This window comes from Caenorhabditis elegans, chromosome V, assembly GCF_000002985.6.
Source record: "Caenorhabditis elegans chromosome V".
NCBI classification, from domain to species: Eukaryota; Metazoa; Nematoda; class Chromadorea; order Rhabditida; family Rhabditidae; genus Caenorhabditis; species Caenorhabditis elegans.
The window spans coordinates 16,213,075-16,232,502 of NC_003283.11; the positions used below are offsets into that span (position 1 = coordinate 16,213,075).

At 36.1% G+C, this 19,428-nt stretch overlaps 8 protein-coding genes, 3 non-coding genes and 2 pseudogenes across 13 annotated transcripts; 7 read left to right on the top strand and 6 right to left on the bottom strand.

Annotated features, from left to right (window-relative positions):
* Nucleotides 1–1,815: 1,815 nt before the first annotated feature.
* F11A5.9 (Major facilitator superfamily (MFS) profile domain-containing protein) lies at nucleotides 1,816–4,632 on the top strand. Its single transcript, NM_074688.5, has 5 exons — nucleotides 1,816–2,220; nucleotides 2,466–2,693; nucleotides 2,742–2,869; nucleotides 2,924–3,421; nucleotides 4,019–4,632. Exons 1-5 carry the CDS (start codon nucleotides 1,825–1,827, stop codon nucleotides 4,326–4,328), a joined length of 1,560 nt encoding a protein of 519 aa, NP_507089.2. The 5' UTR covers nucleotides 1,816–1,824; the 3' UTR covers nucleotides 4,329–4,632.
* F11A5.15 (Serpentine Receptor, class E (Epsilon)) lies at nucleotides 4,601–5,548 on the bottom strand. Its single transcript, NM_001028616.3, has 3 exons — nucleotides 5,467–5,548; nucleotides 5,101–5,416; nucleotides 4,601–4,846 (listed from the first exon to the last, which is right to left on the bottom strand). Exons 1-3 carry the CDS (start codon nucleotides 5,504–5,506, stop codon nucleotides 4,627–4,629), a joined length of 576 nt encoding a protein of 191 aa, NP_001023787.1. The 5' UTR covers nucleotides 5,507–5,548; the 3' UTR covers nucleotides 4,601–4,626.
* Nucleotides 5,549–6,081: 533 nt separating this feature from the next.
* F11A5.20 lies at nucleotides 6,082–6,174 on the bottom strand. The gene has a single exon (NR_070070.1). It is a non-coding gene; the product is annotated as an Unclassified non-coding RNA F11A5.20 (non-coding RNA).
* F11A5.t1 lies at nucleotides 6,085–6,156 on the top strand. Its single transcript has one exon. It is a non-coding gene; the product is annotated as a tRNA-Thr (tRNA).
* Nucleotides 6,175–6,559: 385 nt separating the features above from the next.
* Nucleotides 6,560–8,843, top strand: glc-1 (Glutamate-gated chloride channel alpha). Its single transcript, NM_074689.7, has 5 exons — nucleotides 6,560–6,706; nucleotides 6,860–6,941; nucleotides 7,061–7,731; nucleotides 8,029–8,312; nucleotides 8,479–8,843. The coding sequence occupies exons 1-5, from the start codon at nucleotides 6,636–6,638 to the stop codon at nucleotides 8,754–8,756; spliced, it is 1,386 nt and encodes a 461-aa protein (NP_507090.1). The 5' UTR covers nucleotides 6,560–6,635; the 3' UTR covers nucleotides 8,757–8,843.
* A 405-nt stretch (nucleotides 8,844–9,248) lies between these two features.
* On the top strand, nucleotides 9,249–10,341 carry sri-35 (annotated as a pseudogene). The gene is made up of 4 exons: nucleotides 9,249–9,401; nucleotides 9,448–9,576; nucleotides 9,621–9,839; nucleotides 9,889–10,341. Coding segments are annotated over exons 1-4 (954 nt in total).
* A 49-nt stretch (nucleotides 10,342–10,390) lies between these two features.
* On the top strand, nucleotides 10,391–10,596 carry F11A5.19 (annotated as a pseudogene). Its single transcript has one exon. A coding segment is annotated over exon 1 (206 nt).
* A 656-nt stretch (nucleotides 10,597–11,252) lies between these two features.
* Nucleotides 11,253–12,581, top strand: stdh-2 (Putative steroid dehydrogenase 2). Its single transcript, NM_074691.2, has 4 exons — nucleotides 11,253–11,410; nucleotides 11,520–11,869; nucleotides 11,917–12,033; nucleotides 12,079–12,581. Exons 1-4 carry the CDS (start codon nucleotides 11,260–11,262, stop codon nucleotides 12,406–12,408), a joined length of 948 nt encoding a protein of 315 aa, NP_507092.1. The 5' UTR covers nucleotides 11,253–11,259; the 3' UTR covers nucleotides 12,409–12,581.
* Nucleotides 12,582–12,626: 45 nt separating this feature from the next.
* Nucleotides 12,627–12,813, bottom strand: F11A5.14. Its single transcript, NR_000646.1, has one exon. It is a non-coding gene; the product is annotated as a small nuclear RNA F11A5.14 (small nuclear RNA).
* Nucleotides 12,814–13,004: 191 nt separating this feature from the next.
* F11A5.13 (uncharacterized protein) lies at nucleotides 13,005–13,607 on the bottom strand (the record flags this gene model as incomplete). Its single annotated transcript, NM_001392679.1, has 3 exons — nucleotides 13,005–13,236; nucleotides 13,289–13,532; nucleotides 13,586–13,607. The coding sequence occupies 3 exons, from the start codon at nucleotides 13,605–13,607 to the stop codon at nucleotides 13,005–13,007; spliced, it is 498 nt and encodes a 165-aa protein (NP_001379236.1).
* A 445-nt stretch (nucleotides 13,608–14,052) lies between these two features.
* On the bottom strand, nucleotides 14,053–16,922 carry F21H7.2 (Calpain catalytic domain-containing protein). The gene is made up of 13 exons (NM_001444130.1): nucleotides 16,569–16,922; nucleotides 16,473–16,521; nucleotides 16,185–16,422; nucleotides 15,788–15,883; nucleotides 15,580–15,726; nucleotides 15,401–15,532; nucleotides 15,297–15,353; nucleotides 15,088–15,250; nucleotides 14,840–14,942; nucleotides 14,544–14,792; nucleotides 14,415–14,493; nucleotides 14,245–14,366; nucleotides 14,053–14,197 (listed from the first exon to the last, which is right to left on the bottom strand). Exons 2-13 carry the CDS (start codon nucleotides 16,493–16,495, stop codon nucleotides 14,080–14,082), a joined length of 1,527 nt encoding a protein of 508 aa, NP_001431076.1. The 5' UTR covers nucleotides 16,496–16,521; nucleotides 16,569–16,922; the 3' UTR covers nucleotides 14,053–14,079.
* Nucleotides 16,923–17,090: 168 nt separating this feature from the next.
* Nucleotides 17,091–17,969, top strand: F21H7.12 (uncharacterized protein). Its single transcript, NM_182386.7, has 2 exons — nucleotides 17,091–17,489; nucleotides 17,714–17,969. Exons 1-2 carry the CDS (start codon nucleotides 17,134–17,136, stop codon nucleotides 17,922–17,924), a joined length of 567 nt encoding a protein of 188 aa, NP_872186.1. The 5' UTR covers nucleotides 17,091–17,133; the 3' UTR covers nucleotides 17,925–17,969.
* Nucleotides 17,958–19,208, bottom strand: gst-22 (glutathione transferase). Its single transcript, NM_074694.7, has 2 exons — nucleotides 19,038–19,208; nucleotides 17,958–18,510 (listed from the first exon to the last, which is right to left on the bottom strand). Exons 1-2 carry the CDS (start codon nucleotides 19,195–19,197, stop codon nucleotides 18,014–18,016), a joined length of 657 nt encoding a protein of 218 aa, NP_507095.1. The 5' UTR covers nucleotides 19,198–19,208; the 3' UTR covers nucleotides 17,958–18,013.
* Nucleotides 19,209–19,428: the final 220 nt, after the last annotated feature.

Here is a 19,428-nt window from a genome sequence, read left to right on the forward strand (position 1 = left end):
TTCAAAAAATTGAACGTTAAAGTTTTTTTATAAACAACCAACTTTGAAAATTGGGTTTGCTTTCAATATTTTGGCTAGAAGTCCGTCTTCAATTGTAAAGACTCCATTGTGCATACTAAGACATTATGCACAGTCAACGAATGAGATGTTGCTCCTTCTGAAAAAAACATAATTTCCAACAAAAAAAATCCAATTGTGTCTGAAACTTTCTCTCTGAAATTCCACAAAAATTGCAGTCATAGCGAACTCATGACGTCGTCCGTCGGCGTACACTTCATGCAAATGAGCCGTTTCACACCCTCCGTATCCGTGTCTATTTTCCACTGATTCTCAACTTATCAATGAATATCACAGAACACACGCTCACATGGGTTCATCTTCAAAAGATCATATCACAAAGAAAAGGAAACTAGAGAAACCCGTGAGAGAGATATTGAGAAAGATCGGTTCGGTGTACGAACGACGACTGCGTCACGAAGTCAGTGGCGGGCGATTTTTGGAAATTGCTGATCAAAAATAGACGAGCGAGTACGAAATGCAACGATTTTGATGGAAGAATGTGTAATTGTTGATTGATTGAAGAAATGCAAGTTCAATGAGATTGGGTGCAGATAGATCATCTGAGACATTATGAACTCATTTTTTTGGAACGTGTTGGGGAAAAGCTGAAATTTCGGGATTTTCAGATTTTTAGATTTTTGAGAATCTATCTGAGACTTTTTTGCAAAATAATAACCGAGGGGGAATGTTCTAGGTAGACTTGTTTAGAATTAAAATTTTTTTTTTTCAGAATTTTGTATTCTAATTATGGATTAGAGTTTTTTTACTTAAAATCTCAGAGTTTTGAACCCACAAAAACGCTCAAAATTTCTCAAAAAATCCACTTTTTCGGTAAAATACTTTGTCTGAAAATTTTTTGAGACAATGCCTACCAACCTGATAGACAACCTACACCTAGTGCCTCCACAGCCTATTGGCAAAGCTTACACAAAGATTGCTGTTGTTTCGAAGTGCTACATGGCGTAATTCTACTCCGGTTAGGAAACCAAAAAAATAGGCGGAAGGTAGGCATGAAGGCAGGAAACCAAAAAATATTCAAGTGTTTTTCAAAGACTCCCTTTTTCCAAAGTTTGGTATTTATCCTCAAAATTTTTTAGTTATTCCAAAAAATAGGTCTACACTAAAAAAAATGTGGATAAAATTATTTTTGATCTACCGATTTTTTTCTCTCAAAAAAATTATTTCGAAATCCAAAAAAGTTTTACTTTGATTTCCGATTTTTGTTTCTTTGTTACTTTTTTGCTTTTGAATCTCAACTTTCATAAAACAAAAGTGATCCTTTTGATCTGATCTTCTCCAGTCACATGTTGATTGAACATTTTTTCCGTTTGATGCTTTGATCTTAGAGATTTTAAATTTAATTAAAGAAATCGTTTTTGTTTTGAGCCAGAAACATCCATTCTTCTTTCTAAAAGCATTTGTTTTAAAGTAGAGATTTGCTGTAAAAAAGTCTCGAAGCTTTCTGGAAGCTATAGATTTTTCTTCTTTTCCATCACTTCTTCTTCTTCTTGATTTATTTCTCGTTCTCTGAGTTGACTGACCACGAAGAACTTGTGTCGTCATTTCTACAGTATCATATCATATCATCACTTGAACCAACTTTTGATCCTCCCCCATTTTTCAACTCTGCGTCTCCGTATTTTGACACCTATAAAAGAGGTGTTTCAGGTCGGAGTTAACATAACTTCTGCTCTGGTTTTCCCGTTTTTTCCAGTTTTTTCCAGCCATTTTCTACTTCAAATTTTAAGTTTTCAGACAAAAAAAATGGTTGGCTTCTCGGTGTCCCGAAAGCTATCCCAAGCTCAACAAGTTCCCGACCAGGACCTCAATTTTCACCACAAAACCCGATTTATCATCCTCGTAATTTGCACATTATGCCTGTCAATTGCTCAATCCGATACTCTCACTCTAAACTTCACGATCATCTGTATGTCTGGAGATGGTGCTCCAGTGAGCAATAGAAGTGCTCTTACAAATCTGGAAAATATGGAAATGACGCTGGTAAATGCATCGGGAAGTTTGACGGACAACGTGGAGAATATGGAGCACAAGATTGCGGATGGAAGGTATAATTATTCGCCGTCGGAGAAAAGTTTGCTCTTCTCGCTGGTTGCCGTTGGAGCAATGGTTGCAGTGTATCCAGTTATGCTTTTGATTCAGGTGAGCTTCAATTTAAAGTTAAATTTAAATAAAGATGCTTAAAGTAGTTTTAAAAACGTCAAGAATTGGTTTCAAAAATATCAATGGTTGCTCAAAAACCAGCTTCAAAATTGTTCAAACTGGCTCTAAATTTCCAAAAAGCGTAAAGATTGAAAAAAAATTTGGAGCAATTATATTGGCTTTTTTGCAGTCAAATGTGCTCCTAAGTAGCAAAATAACATAAGTTTCATTCGTAAAATTTTCAGAAATTCGGCTCTCGCTCAATCGTCTTCTGGGTGGGAATGCTGTCTACAGTGTCCACCGCACTTATCCCTTGGATGGCATACATCGGATTCTGGCCTCTACTGGTTATGAGATTTTTCCAGGGAGCTGGGCTATCTACCAGCTTCACCCTAATTGGAATTGTCACTCGTCAATGGTCTATGCAAGTTCAAAGCGCCTTCTACATCGCGGTTCTCACAACTTTCTTCCAGGTAAGTCTTTTTCAAGTGTAAACTGTGTGAAACCAAATTTTTTTTCAGATTGGTCCAATCTTTACCATGCCTGTCGCAGGAGCTTTGTGCACATCGTCACTGGGATGGCCTGCTGTGTATTATATTCACGCTGTGGTCACCTTCGGGCTCTTTGTGCTTTTCTATTTTTTCTACAGGTTTAGAACCCACATTTTGTTGGGACACTTTATAAAATTCCAAAAAAATTCTAGAGAGAACCCAGTCCGCCACGCTCTCGTAAGCACCAAGGAACTTGAAAAGATTCAACGTGGAAAAGGAGATGGAAAACGCGAAGCCGTGCCAATCAAGGCAATCCTCACGGATCCAGTCATCTGGTCGATTTGGATCTCTGCAATCGGAAATTTCATGGGAATCCAGTTGACAATGCAGTTCTCCCCGACTTATTTGAATAAGGTCATGGGATTTGCAGTTGAACAGACGGGAACTTTCAGTGCCATTCCTCAAATCGTCACATTTTTCCTGAAAGTGATTGCTGGTTATGCGGCGGATAAGGCAAGATGTTGTACTCCACAAACCTCTGTCAAAATCTATAACAACTTGGCGCTGGGTGGCATGAGTTTGTCGTTCCTGGGACTTGCAGTCATCCCAGTCTCGGAGCCCGTTCTCGGACTTTGCATGCTCATTTTCTCGTGCTCAATTATTGGATTCAACTGTGGCGCTTTCTTCAGAAGCTCCGCAATCTATGCAGCGTAAGTTTTTTGATTTTTCAATTTTTACTGAGTAAACATGCACCGGGGTAAAAGGAAAACATGTGTATGAGAACTGGAAAGTTTCGCGGAGAGTTATAATATTATGGAAATTCTAGAGATTGAAGTTCTGAAAAGGCCAAAGTTCTAGAGATGAAACATTCAATAACTTGAAAACAGTATGTTTTGCGAAATAAAGTTACTGAAACAGGGATCTACGAATTCTCAATAATTTTGATTTTAAGACCTCGTAAAAGGTCCGCTGCAAATACATCTAAAATTCGTAGATTTAAATTTAGAAAGCCCGTAAAATGTCCGCTGCAAGAAAAGTGAAGTTTTGTAGAATTTCTCAAACAATTTGCGTTTTGAAAACCCGTTAAATGTCTGCTGCAAGTAAAGCTGACTTTTGTAGATTATCTCTTCTGAACTCTGTAAACTGTCCGCTGCGAATAAAGCTTATATTTTTTGCTAGTAGTAAGATAATTTGCGTTAAAAACACTTTTGAAATGTCAGCTGCACGAAAAACTAATTTTTGGAGATTTCCGTTTTAAACCCCCGTAAAACATCCGCCGCAACTTACTCTGACAAATAATTTTTCAGTCAACACAATCACTTCATCATGGGCGTCAACTCGTTCCTCAATTGCCTCGCCGCCCTCCTCGCACCCGTCATCGTGAACATCTTCGTCGCCAACGACACTTGGGACGAGTGGTGGTGGGTATGGATGGTCCACTTTGTCACACTTTTCGTCTTCAACATTGTCTTCCAAATTTACGGAAAAGGAGTTCCGGCAGAATGGTCGAAACCTGGATTTGGACGGTCCAATGTAATTGGGGACGTGGTGGTATCTGTGCCAAAAACCACTGAAGTACCCGTGAGGGACGGAGTTGTGCCGGAGGATAAGATTTAAGATTTAAAACTTTTCAAAAATCCCTTCTTGTATTTTCAAAAGAACACTATGCAATATACTCATAATAGCTTTAAATCGTAAGATTTTTAAACTAAACTGGTATTTTCTTTTCCCCCACCGTCTACTGCTCTGACTAAAGTTATTATATCCTTAGGTGTAGTGCTAGGTAGTAGAGGTGGAAGTCATTTATTTACTCGATATTTTTGTACACAATTGTTAATATCATTGCTTGTACTATTCATTTTATTTTCACACATAAATATATATCATCATTTTCAACCAATAAAATTTATTCATTTCACTTTTCGTCAAATATCATAAGCCTATTCAGACAAGCCACATAAGTTTGCTCAATGTTTCTGAACAGCTTGGCCATAAAGACATAAATAGATCCCAGAATACAAAATAGAAATATTAAAATGAAAAATGCACAAAAGAATAAAACAGAAATTGTGATAAGTGGGTCGCACTGATTTATCCATATTTCTTTGGAGGTCCATATTATGCCAGTGATGACTCTGCAAATAAGTACCTAGTTTTGTAAGTACATATATGTCAAACAACCTTGTTAATTACAAAATTCATAGTTCTACCTAATTTTGAATAATACTTCACAGTATGGAAATCCAGCTGAACTTTACTACTTGAAAAATGACGGTAGTATATTAATTTGGTTTATATTATGATTAGTTTTACAAAAAGTTACTATCCAAATCCAAAACTAAACAAAAACTCTTCTGTCCAAAAATTAAAAAAAAACCAAAAAACTCACGCTACCAACAACATCACTCTGACCAGCCAAACTAGGCACAGAATAGATCTGGTCGAACTTGAAGCTCGATTCTTGTCCCATGTTTTGAGCCGCTCCATACTTCCAGCAGATGGTCTTGGAAAGGTCTTTTCGAATTTAGTTTCATTGTAGAGCCGCCACCAGAACAACAACCGATCAGCTATTATCAATAGGGCGAGAATGATCATTAATGGTGGTAGAAGTTGGTTGGAAGGGCAACTTGTCAGTTTCCAAATTCCGATAACAATTAAGTAAAGGGGAATTATAAAGAAAAATATGTTTGAGATGATTAAAATATCTGAAACAAAAAAGTTTTAATGTTTCAGAATTTAAATTAATTTAGCTCACATATAGACTTTCGTTTAGAAATCTTAGAAATGCCAGTCATTTTGTTTTAAATTCTGTTATATTCTGAAAAAAATAGAACTGAATAAAATTGAAAATAAGAATCTGGTTCTTGAGAACCCGTGTTTTCTTTTTTTTTTCATCTTATCAAATTGATACATCAAAACTAACTGGTTTACTGAAAAATGAGAGAATTAGAGAACATCAGAAATGTGTTCTGATTAAATTTGAATTCGAATCAAGGCAGAAGAAATCCAGGAAAAATATTGAACAACCATATTTGTAGTCATATTTTTCCTGGTACTTTTTTCGTAAGGTGGGGCACCTCTCGCCCGCATTTCCGCTGGCCCAATTGAAAATGGTAGGTGTACACGTTTCTCTGCCTACCTACGCCTATTTTCCCAATTTTTTACATATTCCAGGGCCTCAAAAGCTGTTGTTCCCTTTTTTTTTTGACTATCAACTTACATATTACATTTTTTTTGAAAAGTGAGAGATTTAGAGACTGTCAGAAAATGTTAAAATTTCAATACATATAAAATCCCAAATATTGTTGAATTCACTTCTTTGTATAATCTCTCTGATTTTTTCAAATTTTTTATGCCTAACCAGCAAAATTCAGCCCGTATAGCTCAGTGGCAGAGCGTCTGTCTCGTAAACAGAAGGCCGGCGGTTCAATCCCGCCTGGGGGCATTTTTTGTTTTGCTTTTTTCATTGAGACTGTCTATTTCTAACCACGACGAGTTTTGCCACCATGGGTCTTACAACAACGGGTCTCGCCACGATTAGTCTTCCTTTTTTAATCAAGTAAGATCCATAAACATGTGTTCATATTTTTTTTTAGATAATTCTCTTTTTCTTACCGAATTCAAATTAAGATTTATTTGCTCTGTTACAAATACTGATTTGGGTGTCTGTCACAATCAATCACAATTTATTTTGCCCCTTTTGGGTAACATTTTGTTAACATCGACCTTATCACAAAAGGAAAATCAGAAAAACCAATATGAATCTTGTGACTAGGCAAGACCAAGGTAATCCTCTATCTTATCATCTAAACCGAAATCAAATGTGAACTTCATGTTCAGTTGTATTTATTGTTTGTCCAAGGCGTTTGTGTAATAACCCCTCAATACTGCATAAATTGGCAATTATATATTTTTGCTTCGGCAATGGCTACCTGGATTGTCGGAAAGCTGATCATTGCATCTTTAATTTTGGGAATACAAGCCCAACAAGCTAGGTACTGGACGTTTCTAAATATTACACATTTGTCAATTTTGTTAATAAGCAAAAATTTTCATTAACATATAAATAGATATTCTTGGGAACTTTCTGATGGAGTTCAATATTATCGTTCAAAGAAGTAACCAAAAAAGATCTTTAAAATTTTCAGAACGAAATCACAAGATATTTTCGAAGATGATAATGATAATGGAACGACTACACTGGAATCGCTAGCCAGATTAACATCCCCGGTTGGTTTTTTTTTCGATAAACACTGAAAACAACGTTTTTAATATGTAATAGTTAAATGTCCAAAAGCAATTTCTAATTTTTTACGTTATCGACATTTGAATACATATTGGAATTATAGATTCACATTCCAATTGAACAACCTCAAACATCGGACTCAAAAATTCTAGCTCATCTTTTCACATCTGGATACGATTTCCGAGTGCGACCTCCAACAGATAATGGAGGACCAGTTGTGGTTTCAGTTAACATGCTCCTTCGAACTATTTCAAAGATAGATGTTGTGAATATGGAGTATAGTGCTCAATTGACATTGCGAGAGAGTTGGATTGACAAGAGACTCAGCTACGGAGTAAAAGGAGATGGTCAGCCAGATTTTGTGATTCTCACTGTTGGACATCAAATTTGGATGCCCGACACGTTTTTCCCGAATGAGAAACAAGCTTACAAGCATACGATTGATAAGCCGAATGTATTGATTCGAATACACAATGATGGTACAGTATTGTACTCTGTTCGTATTTCACTAGTCCTCTCTTGCCCAATGTATCTACAGTACTATCCAATGGATGTTCAACAGTGTTCCATTGATCTTGCATCGTATGCCTACACTACAAAAGATATCGAATATTTGTGGAAAGAGCATTCACCACTTCAGTTAAAGGTTGGATTATCAAGCTCGTTGCCTTCATTCCAGTTGACTAATACTTCAACGACATATTGCACCAGTGTAACAAACACTGGCATTTATTCCTGTTTGCGAACTACTATTCAGTTAAAGAGAGAGTTCAGGTATGTTATAAGAACTTCAAATTTTTAAATTTTCAAAACTTTCTAACTTGGCGCCTTTTGAACAAGTTTTAACTGGAATTTAACATTTAAAATTCTGGAAATTTTTGGCGGAAATTTCGATTTTTATAATTTATTGAAAATTGAATTTCATTAATAATATGACAGAAAAATGGCGTTGGCACAAAGAATCTTGGTGGGAAATTTAAATTTTTTTCTGTTTTATAAACTTGGGAGCCAAGTTTGGCGCAAAATTATACATTTAATTTGAAAAAAATCTTTAAATTCAGCATTTTTCAGTTTTTACCTTCTCCAACTCTACATCCCGTCATGCATGCTAGTCATCGTATCCTGGGTTTCATTTTGGTTTGATCGAACTGCAATCCCGGCTCGTGTCACCCTCGGAGTCACCACGCTGCTTACAATGACAGCTCAATCAGCCGGTATCAATTCACAACTACCTCCAGTTTCCTATATCAAGGCGATTGATGTCTGGATTGGTGCATGTATGACATTCATTTTCTGCGCGTTGTTGGAGTTTGCATTGGTAAATCATATAGCTAACAAGCAGGGTGTTGAGAGAAGTAAGTTGGTACAGACGAAAACTTTTGTGGTCCGACATCTACCGGGTTCGCACTATGTTTACCTTACGGTGGTCTTACTCGGGATGAACCCGGCACTTGTCGGTGACAGAAATGATACCAAAAATTGGCAGGAAGCAATTTTTTGTTTCAAACGTATCGTTTTCAGAAGCTCGAACTGAAAGAGAGAAAGCTGAAATTCCACTTCTTCAAAATTTGCACAATGATGTTCCCACAAAGGTTTTCAATCAAGAGGAAAAAGTAAGGACAGTTCCACTGAATCGCCGGCAAATGAATAGCTTCTTGAATTTGCTCGAGACAAAAACCGAATGGAATGACATATCAAAACGAGTCGATCTTATTTCTCGAGCCCTGTTTCCTGTTCTATTTTTTGTTTTTAACATTTTGTACTGGTCTCGTTTTGGCCAGCAGAACGTATTATTTTAGATTTGTAAATCGAATAAGTTTTTGTTTTATGGCAAAAATGATCGAGAATGCTTTTGATTTAATCTGAATGAAACTGTTTAAAAAATTAGTCCGGGCTCTGTGACGTCACACCACACAGAAAAAATAGATTTTATATTTCCTATTTCAATAATTTTTTTTTGCTTCGAGGCCCATGTTAGCAAAAGTATTCCGAACATTTTGGCGTGTTATATGAATTGAAAACTTTGCAAAATCTTGGCTCAAAATTTAAATTCAACTTTTCAAAAATATTAGAGCAAAATTCAAATCTTTTTAAACTAAAATTATAGCATGAATTTCAGATTTTTTAACTACACGTTTTTTTCTAACCCCTATAATCTTTGACTAATCACGGTGAGTCTTGAGACTTGTTTTTCAAAACAAATTAGTATGTTTTCATCATTACCTGTCGGTTTTTTCATTAAATTTTCCCTTTCTCTTTCATAACAATTTTTCATACTTTTCACTGAAACAATGATAATACATTTTTCGATACCTTTATGGCTGACTAACTATTACTATTCTATTGGTAGTTTGTCACTTTTTATAAACTTTTTAACCCTATACTTCGTTTATTTCAAAAGTGAAAAATTTGATAGATTCCGACATTTGTTGCTGATTTTTCAGGTAGAGTTTTCATCAAATAAAAAACAAAATAAATTTAATTTTCGAGCTTTTCTGTACATTCACTGATGTTCATCTAACGATTTTAATGCAACCGTTCTCATTTTTCCCCATAAAAGCTGTGGCATGTAATGGGGTTTTAGTGAAGTTATTTGATATTTATGCACATTATCTTTTGGCGAGTTGGCTTTTTTTTTAACTATTAATTTTTGATTATTTTAGGCAATTTGGACAAGTTTAATAATATCACAAATCACGGCTCTTACTTTTTGTTTTGCTTGGAAGCATAGAAGCATTGCCTGTGTAACAAATCACTCAATAATTCCAAACTGATTTTACATAATTGGGTCAATATTCAGTCTTTCTATACCATTGAGTAATTATGGATTTTCTTCTCAAACAGATGTTGATAGAAAATCTCAAATGGACTATGTTAAAAAGGTTTGTTCAAAATTAAGTACACAGTTGTTAAGATTTCTAATCTATTCAGAACTTTCCCGAGTACTATGAACATTTTCTAAATCTTCACAATTTTTCAATATACGATATAAATGCTTGGTCTACGCTTGCAGTCATATCTTGTTCTATGGGAACTTTATTTTCAGGCTTTATATTTATTTTCTCTACTTTAGATATGCTCAAAATGCTCAAAGGCCTTAAAATAAAGATTTCTGCAAAGAGTTTCAATCGTTATCAAAATGCTGTGAAAAGTCTTTTGGCTCAATTTTGCACTTCGTCGATTTGCTTGGCACCTCCAGTTGCAATGATAATAATAATGATTGGAAATTTGGAAAATGGTCAGCTTTTTGTTCATATTGCTGTGGGGATTGGTGCTCTGCATTCTTCGGTCAATGGGATTGTGCTCATCGTTACAACTATTCCATACCGACAATTTGTATACGATAAGACTGTGAAGGTGTTGAGAGTGAAGAGCATTCAATAAAAAACTTGTTTAAAAACTTTCGTAGGGTTTTACAATTGGAATTGGAGTAGCGTCAATTCACTTAGAACAAAGTTTGCAAGCTAAAAATCAAATCAAAAAATCGCATTTCAATCGAGAGGAAGAAGTAAGGCCACTTCCACTAAATCGCCGACAAATGAATAGCTTCCGGAACTGGCTCGAGACAAAAACCGAATGGAATGACAAGTCCAAACGAGCCGATCTTATTTCGCGAGTTCTGTTTCTTTTCTTTCTAGATTCGGATATCTTATAAGTTTTTGTTTGGCAAAAAAAAAATGATATGTCAAACTGAATCGGTTGTATTTTATTATTTGATAAAAAGTTTTTAACAGAAAACATTTGAAAATCTTTGTGCACTTTTACGAATTATATGAGGACAAAGTAACAAAATATATTTGCAGACAGTTATTTGAAATTATTTGAATTTTTTTTGGAAATTAATTGTTTCTATTGGAGATATAGTTTTTAACACAACAAAAACCGCTCTAAAACCGCTCCATAAAACAAAATAAGATAAAATCAATAGTTATATATAAAAGAAAATAGCATGTCTGTCTCCTTTGTAGTTTGTAGTAACAAATTTTGGTACGTATGAGAATGAAGAAAATAATATCTGTGTTCTGTGGTTTGTGCTAAAATGTTTATCAAATTTCTGATCTTCGCATTTTCCCCCTTCAAAGTTCAAAACTGTGATTTTTCGTGTCTTCTGTCCAAACGTTGTATGATTGGTTCTTGAAAATTTCAAATAAAAGCAATCATAGAAATAATTTCAAAAATTTTTACATTGCATCAAATTTTGAATGCAATAAAGTATGCACGTTCAATAAACATTAAATTTAGTCATTTTTTATATGTTTTTTAATGTTAAATTTGCTATATAATTAGAAATTTTCAGATAAAATGGATATCCAGTGGTTTGCAACGGGAGTTGGTGCAGCCGTTGTTTTGTATATTTTTTATCATTTCATCAGAATTATTTTAAACATACTGGTTCCATATGCCTTCTGTCAACCAATTGATTTGAAAAAGAAAGCTGGAGCTTCATGGGCTGGTGAGCATTTTTTGCCGGTTTAATTTTGTGAAAATTATTCAATTTTGTCTTCTGAAACAAGAGATTTGTAATTTGAAAGTTCAAGTGATTTCATGAATGTTGTTTGCAGTGGTCACTGGAGCTACTGATGGAATTGGAAAATCTTATTCGTTTGAATTGGCTAGACGTGGATTCAACGTCTACATTGTTTCTCGTACCCAATCAAAACTTGAACAAACGAAGAAAGACATTTTGGAGAAACAACCAGATATTGAAGTTCGATTTGCAACTTATGACTTTACAAATCCTTCTGTCACTGATTATGAAAAGCTTTTGAGCAAATTGAATGAAGTGTCAGTCGGAATTTTGATCAACAATGTTGGAATGTTTTTTGACTATCCAGAGATGTTGCATAAAATAAACGGAGGAATTGATTCAATTGCAAATGTTATAATTATCAATACATTGCCAGCAACCTTGGTTAGAGAAATGTTTTTAATGTACGTATGCTACTTATTCAATTACAGCTTTCTGCTGGAATTCTCCCACAAATGGTGTCTCGAAAAGCCGGAATTATTGTCAATATTGGATCATTTGCAGGAGTAGTTAAACTGGCTGAATGGTCGATCTATTCTGCAACTAAGGTATCAATAGTTTGCAACTTTTTTCAAAATACAGTATATTTTAAGAAATACGTTGAGTGGCTCACAGGATGTCTTCGAAAGGAATACAGCCATCACGGAATTATTTTCCAAGCTATCACCCCAGCAATGGTTGCAACAAAAATGGCTGGAAATCCGAATACCTCATTCTTCTGCCCAGACAGTGATACATTTGCCAGATCAGCTCTAAACACAATTGGACATGCATCTGAAACAACTGGATATATCGCTCATCAAATTCAATGTGAAATTTTGAAATTGCTTCCAGATTTTGTAATCGACAGATCCATTAAGAAAGGAAACGCTGAGTTCAGGGAGAAGGCTCTTGCAAAGAGCGAAAATAAGCCTTTGGCGTAGACAATTAGTTGAAACCTTATCGAATGTCTTTTATTATTATAAAAATTGTTTTTGTTTCGAATTACTCATAGTCATCTAGATACATAGAACTGTTCTTGAGAGCAACGGTTTTTTCTAAATTTGGCTTGACAACTGTTTAAAATTCTGATAAAACACAACATCCCGGCGAGGTACGAAGCTATAAGTCTAAATTCATAAGCTTATTTGTCCCCTCGGGGACTGGGCCGAGCCCGGCAGCAGTGCAACGCCAGTACGACCCGCGGAAAGTCGGAGCAAGCCCCGAGTCTTTCCTAGGATCCAAAAATCATATAACCTTTATTACACTCATTCGAGTGTATACCGTAGGTTAATACGATAAGAACAGATACTACACTTTGATCTTAGCTAATAAGCCGAAGAAGCGATACTGAATGGATGAGGCGGCAGGGCTAGTCGGGAGCTGTGTACCGACAAATCAGGGGCGCGCGTGTGTCACTATGAAATGACAGAGGTGTGGGGAGAAGGTGGAGGCGCAGACAGAGACTGGTTGCCAGGCGTACATGAATTTATAAAACAAAAAATGAAATTTAAAAAAAAACAATTACAAAACAAAAAATTCAAACTTGAGCATCTGGGAAGTCTTCTGGCACCTCTTGAATTACATCCAACTCCAAATACATTTTAATTCGTGCCAGGCAGACTTTAACCAAACATTTTGTAAAAATACAAATGTACACACTTATGATTACTAGGCTTAATGCAAAACCGAATTTAAATATTTCCGGAACATTTGGAAGATCACCTTTTGCATTCAATACAATCAACTTGGCCGTCACTAAACAAATTGTGCTGAAAAAGTTAAAAATAATATTTAAAAAATTTGCGGAAGCTTAAAACTTACAAAGAAACTAATCCAACTCTCATTACAGCTCCAAAAGCTAGCAGCACCAGTGATCTCTGATCTTTATCCATTTCCAGTTTCCAAAAAATAACCTGATCGGATATTGTAAGGCAGGCTAGAATAATCATCCAGTATGGCACAAAAGTCTTATCAAATTCGTCCTTGTCCAAAATATTAATGAAACCGAGAATTATTAAAAGTAGAGAGGCAATAAGCAAAATAATCGATGATATAAAGCGATTAACTGAAAATTATAGAATTTTAAAATAGGTAATCAAAATTGAGAAATAAACTTACTACGATGGCACCAAGAACTCATTTTCTAAAAGTCAATGCAATATAATACAAGGTTACCAATTTAGGTAGTTTAAATCCTATTCTTATCAATTTACTATTCCTCATGTTTGAAATGACTCATCAATTGCAATTGCTTGATCGGAAGTCATGTCAATTGCCAGATTCACTTTTTTCTTCATGAAAAGTGTTAAAAACTTTGTAGTAGTGTTTCCATGCAGGCGCCAAAACGACTGCCGTGCCTGCCTTGCTGCGACCTCCACCTGCCTCGCAAGAACCATTAGGTGTCAGAACCTGAAACCGCACCTGTCTTTCGTGAAAGTCTTTATTCACTTTGTAGTTGAAGTTTCACAAAATATAGATTGTCAACACAGCTGACAAAAAGCCAAGTTTCGTTAAGTCTTTTTTTAATGCTTAATTCCTAAAAGGCGCCATGTAATGTCTTGCATAATTATTCAAAATCTGATTTTCCAAAACTTCAAAACCTTCATTCTACATCATTCAACGGTAGCAGAGCTATTACTTGGCGACGACTTCTTCTTTTTCATTTTCTGACCTTTCGGTGTGGGTTGGAAAGTCACAGTTGTGACTTTTTGAGCCTCTGATTGAACTCTCCTGAAAATAATTTTTGTAAGTTTATTAATGGCTAAAAGAATGCAAACCTTTTGTAAACAGTAGTCGTTGTCGGAAGCTTGAAAGACACAGGTTTGGTAGATTTCGGGTCTGGTCGGTCCTTAGCATCAGTTGGGAGTGGGTTTAAGTTGTATAACGTGTTGGTCCAGATCTTCAAAAAGCATTTGGTAGTTTTTTGGAAACTTTAAAAAAAACTTACTCTTTTATAATCCGAAAAGAACTCTTTATCTTTGGCACAAATTGCCTGCAAATCTTCAGAATACGGATTCAAATCTTCTCTGGAAAGTAAATACACCTGAGTTTCATTTAAAAATGTACAAAAACTAACGGCGCATCAGTCTGTCTTTCCAAAAACTTAAGTTTTCCACTGGTACATAGATCAACCGCGTCCTTTACGGTGATAACTTTGGCCGGTGGTGGCTTTCCATTATTACTCATCCAAAACGGGCGGCCTCCCGGAAACAGTTTCTCCGGATGACTTTTATCATCTTTGTTGGTGGGCATTGTTTTTGGCGCATAGTCACATGGGAGGCCGTAAACAGCTGTTATTTCAGGCTTGATGTTGGCTTGCTCCGGTCTGAAAATCTTGTTTTTTTTTTCATTGAAATCCCAATTCTGTCTTACGCAATAATAGAATCATCTCCGTTAAGGGTACTTGATTCGATGTTCGGATTCTTTCCCACATATTTCTGTTTCGCTTTCGAGATCCATGATTTCAGGAGTCCTTCTGAAAATTTATTTTTATGTCCTAATACTAGACACTTAGGTAGGCAGATAGGCATGCCGTGACAAGAAGGCAGGCAGGCGTGCAGAGAGCGCCTGCCGGCAGTAGCTACCAACAGCATGCAAGTACAAAATACTAAAGATCATACCCGTTGCATCTTTGCTAGGTGCCTTGTTCTTATCCTTAGCTGGAGGAGGCTGTGGTAGAGTTGTAGCAATGTTTTGAAGAGGCACGTAGTTCTTTCCAGTAGGAACTTGAGGGGTTGTAGCCACTGGAGTAGCGTTTTCAGGTTTGGCGGCTGCACTTCTTCTCTGGAAACAAAGAGCTATCTGATGAAAATTCAATTCGAAGACTCACCACACTTCCTTGTTGCCGTTTCTGCCTGTTGCTCTGTCCAGTTTTGGTTTTCTGGCGCTGGAAATTTGATGAAAACTCTAAAAATTTCAGCTTTATGTACTTACAGCACTTCCCCTGTCAGTTTTCTGTAGTTTTTCCTTTTTGACTTTTGACGGTCCTTTTGCATCTTTTGCCTTGTTATCGTCCTTTTCCAGTGTTTTGATCCTTTCCTTCTTTTCCTTCTTCTTGTTCTTTTTCTTTAAAAAAAGCTATATTAATAAATATTGTTCATCACGTCATTAACCTTGTCATCGTCATCATCTTCCACGAATTGCCCGACCGCATTGTTTGGGTCATCCTTCTTATCCTCGTCATCACTGATGAAAACAGCCACAGCGGTTCCAGTGTCCTTTTTTGCCGGTTTCTTTGCCTTTTTCTTTTTCTTTTGTTGCTGCAAATGTAAATAAATAGATTATAGGTATTTCGGCAAGTCAAAGGTTTCTGAAACTAACCTGATCAGCCTTATCTGCATCATTCGATGGAACCTCTTGTAGCTGACTTCCTCCACCCTCTTGTTGCTGACCAGCCTCCACGACAACTGCTTCACCCTGGAAATTAATTGTTTCAGTATCATCGTGAACAGAGTTTTTGCTCGGGTCTGTTTACTAGAGTTTTCATAGCAGGTAGGCCTGTGAAACCTGCTAAATCAGACCGCTTCAAGCTGACTTTATCCTCAATTGAGCAGTCTGACGGGACTTCAAAAGCTTGTTGTTAGCACCATATAGTGTTATAGGTGATTCTTCCGAAACGGCAGATTCGGGTTCCGCGCTGCACTATACAGGCGAGGCAGCAGGCGTTTCGGCGCCTACTATCGCGACTGCTTGAAAGTAAGTTTATAAAATTACTAACCGGAGCTTCATTAATCTCCGTCTCCAAAGTCTTGGAAACTACCGGTGCTTCAACTATTGCAGACTGTGCGGCCGGAACCTGCTCCACAGGTGTCTGTGGTGTATGTGCAAGTTCAGCTGGAACGGCGGATTCCTCAGTTTTCGGAAACTTTGGCTTCAATTCAATTGGAAGCGGAGCGGCCACGTTCTTCGGGGGTCCAGCTCCACGACGCACCGGTGCACATTTCTCTTCGACAAAACTGAAAACTTATAGTCTTGCGCGGGATCTATGGATGAAAACAAAACTCACTCATTGTTTCCTCTGTTGTTCATTGTGCTTCACTGTTTACCAGTTTACACTGAAATTTCCGAGAAGTTTGATGAAAAACGGGAAATTGCGCAATACCTCTTATAATAACAATTATCGATTGATTTGTAGAAAATTGTGAAATAATTGTAAAACTGATGTGGGGGGAGAAGGGATGGTGAAGGGTAAAAAAGTGTATTGGATTATGGGAACAGTTCACGCTTTTAAAAATAATCTTTCGTAGTCTTTGTATTTCAATGAGGGGGGGGATCACGTAGGAATAATTTTGTTTGGAAATTTGCTCTTCTAATAAGTTCATTTTTTCTTTGTTGATAAAACCATATTTTTATTATAACTACAAGTTTGGATTAAAGTTCATAAAATTATTAAAAAAAGGCATAGTTAATTAAATCAACACTTTCATCTAGACATTTTCGTAAAAAATTTTAGTGTTACGGTCTATGATTCAGTTTCAAATGAAATGTAGAGTAGCGAGTAGTTAAAAGAAAAGAAAATCAAAACAAAACAGAAATGATGATGTGATAAGATCACAAGAAAACGATAATAAGGCAAATAACACAAAATTGATTTAAACTTGTTTTTTTTTTCGTTGCTATCACCTGTTTACGTACCTATGTCTCTCAATTTTTGTTAATTTCAGAATATGATTGAGCCAAATGAACATGTTTCCAAAAAAAGTGCAGTTTGTTTTCTCACTGCATCAATTATAATCTCCGCTATTATCCCATTATTTTTTATAATTATTGGAACATTTAACATATTCTCTTGTTCTTCACCAATACTCCCTCTGTGGCTGATCGGAATTGCTATTTTGATAATTATCGAGAGAGTGGTATCTTGGAGGATTTTGATAAGCGAAACTCAATTTGAAAATGAAAATCCCATTCCGAAAACTGACGACTTGAAGCAGATAAAGTCCTGGGAGAAGAGTCGAATGGAAAATACTTCGAAGTGGTTGATTCTCGGGAAGAATAACTTGAGAATTTTGATGTTTGTTGGGTAAGTTTTTGAAGCATTCAGGAACAAACTTGTGTGCCTGCCTACTCGCCTACTTAGCGCCTAAAAACATGTGATATTTTATGGTTTCGTACATTTACATTTCGCAGCGCCCGACAATATTCGGGTTCGACGCCGTACAATTTTCAAAGCGCAGTTTCAATTTGCTAAGAGCAGGCGATAGGCAGGCAAATAGGCGAGCCAAATTCTTTTGTTTTTTTTTTCAGAATAATCTGCGGCACCCTCGAAAGTTACGACAGACTCATACATTCCGACTATCAATGCAGCATAATTGTTCCAATTTCTGTTTTTGTTTTTAGCATTGTTACTTGCATTGTTTACCTATTCTCAATTGTTGGGTCAATTTATATTTGGTGTGTCTCTGGCTTGACTAAGCTTGACCGCTGGACAAAATCATCACTACATCAGGTTTTGTAAAGTGAAACGCAAATAAATATACAGAACGCAAATAAATTTTTAAAACTATTTTATTGCATCATTATTTTTTCTTTCACAAAAAAAACAATTCACACAAGCGTCACTGGTCTTGTCTCGATGTAATCTTTCAACTCGGTAAGATTAAATATTTTCTCCTGGAATTTTCTCAAAGTTAAATGAATTGGATCTTCTGGATCAAGTTCCTTGAGATTCGTCAGAGTATACAAATGATCAGCCACCACCAGATCTGCCCAAGTCAATCCATCTCCAACAAGGAAACCCGATTTGTTCTCTTTAAGAATTCGAGTCAATATTTTGAACATTAAGTTTTTTGCTGGAATGTAAACTTTGTCATGAATTTGCTTCACTTCTTCCATTGTTTTTCCAGTTTTCACGGCATCACGGTAGGGATGGAGTGACGCGTAGTACTCATTAAACTGATCAACGATAGAATCAGCAAAAGCCTCGTCTTCCGGTGTTTTTCCAGCGTAGCCAAACTTTCTAGCCAGATAACGATGAATTGCAGAAGATTGAGCAAGATCAAAACCGTCGATGGAAAGAACTGTGAATCGGCCAAATGGGGTCTCTGAAAACAATGTAATTTTTTGATTGTCTGGTTAGCAAAATTCTTTCAGCTAAAATTGTCAAATTGTCAAAAGTTATTTTTAAATTTCAAAAAGTTTCTTGAGTTTCCTGGAAGCTTCTTGAAGTCATCAAAAATTGTCTGAAGGTTCCAAAAATTTCCTCAAATTTCCAAATGTTTTTATTCCAGAATTACCATGACATCTCCTTGAAATCAAAAATTGCATGACTATCCAGAAGTTTTCAGAAAGTGTCAAGAAGTCTCATGAAATTTCAAAAATTTCTAGGAGTTTCTTGAAAACTCCATAAATATCCAGATGATTCTAAAATTATTTTAAGTTTTCAAGAAGTTTCCCGAAATGTTCAGAAAAATCGAGAAAATCACAAAAATTTATCGGTTTTTCCACAACTTTCCAAACCTTTCCTAGCAAAACTTTTTTCTGATTGAATATGAATTTTCCGCCGAAAAGTGGAAGGGCTCATGTTTCTTTAAAGGTGGACTATGCTCAGTGGGCTATTAGTTTGACTCACTGTCTTTCAACGCTGAAAATTCGTCACTTTGAAATCCCGGAACAGCATTGATCGTCGGCAGTCGAACATCCTCATATGGTACCCCACCAAGATGGAATAACATTCGTGCTGACTCTCCAAACCCACAAGCATCAAAGTAAGTCAGTTTGTAAGAGGGCATATTTTATTTGTGAAGTTAGTTGAATCAATAAAGAATTTATACCTTTACCAACCTTTATCGATGACTCTTATCGCGATTGCAACTTTTCCCCTTATCGCAAAAAACTGCAGAGACAGTTCAAAATGTGGAGGTATTATGTGAATATTAAGAAATCATTGCATGATTCATACCTCTATTAAATGAAATCATGATTTTATTATATTTTATTGGTTTACATATGAAGACTGTACT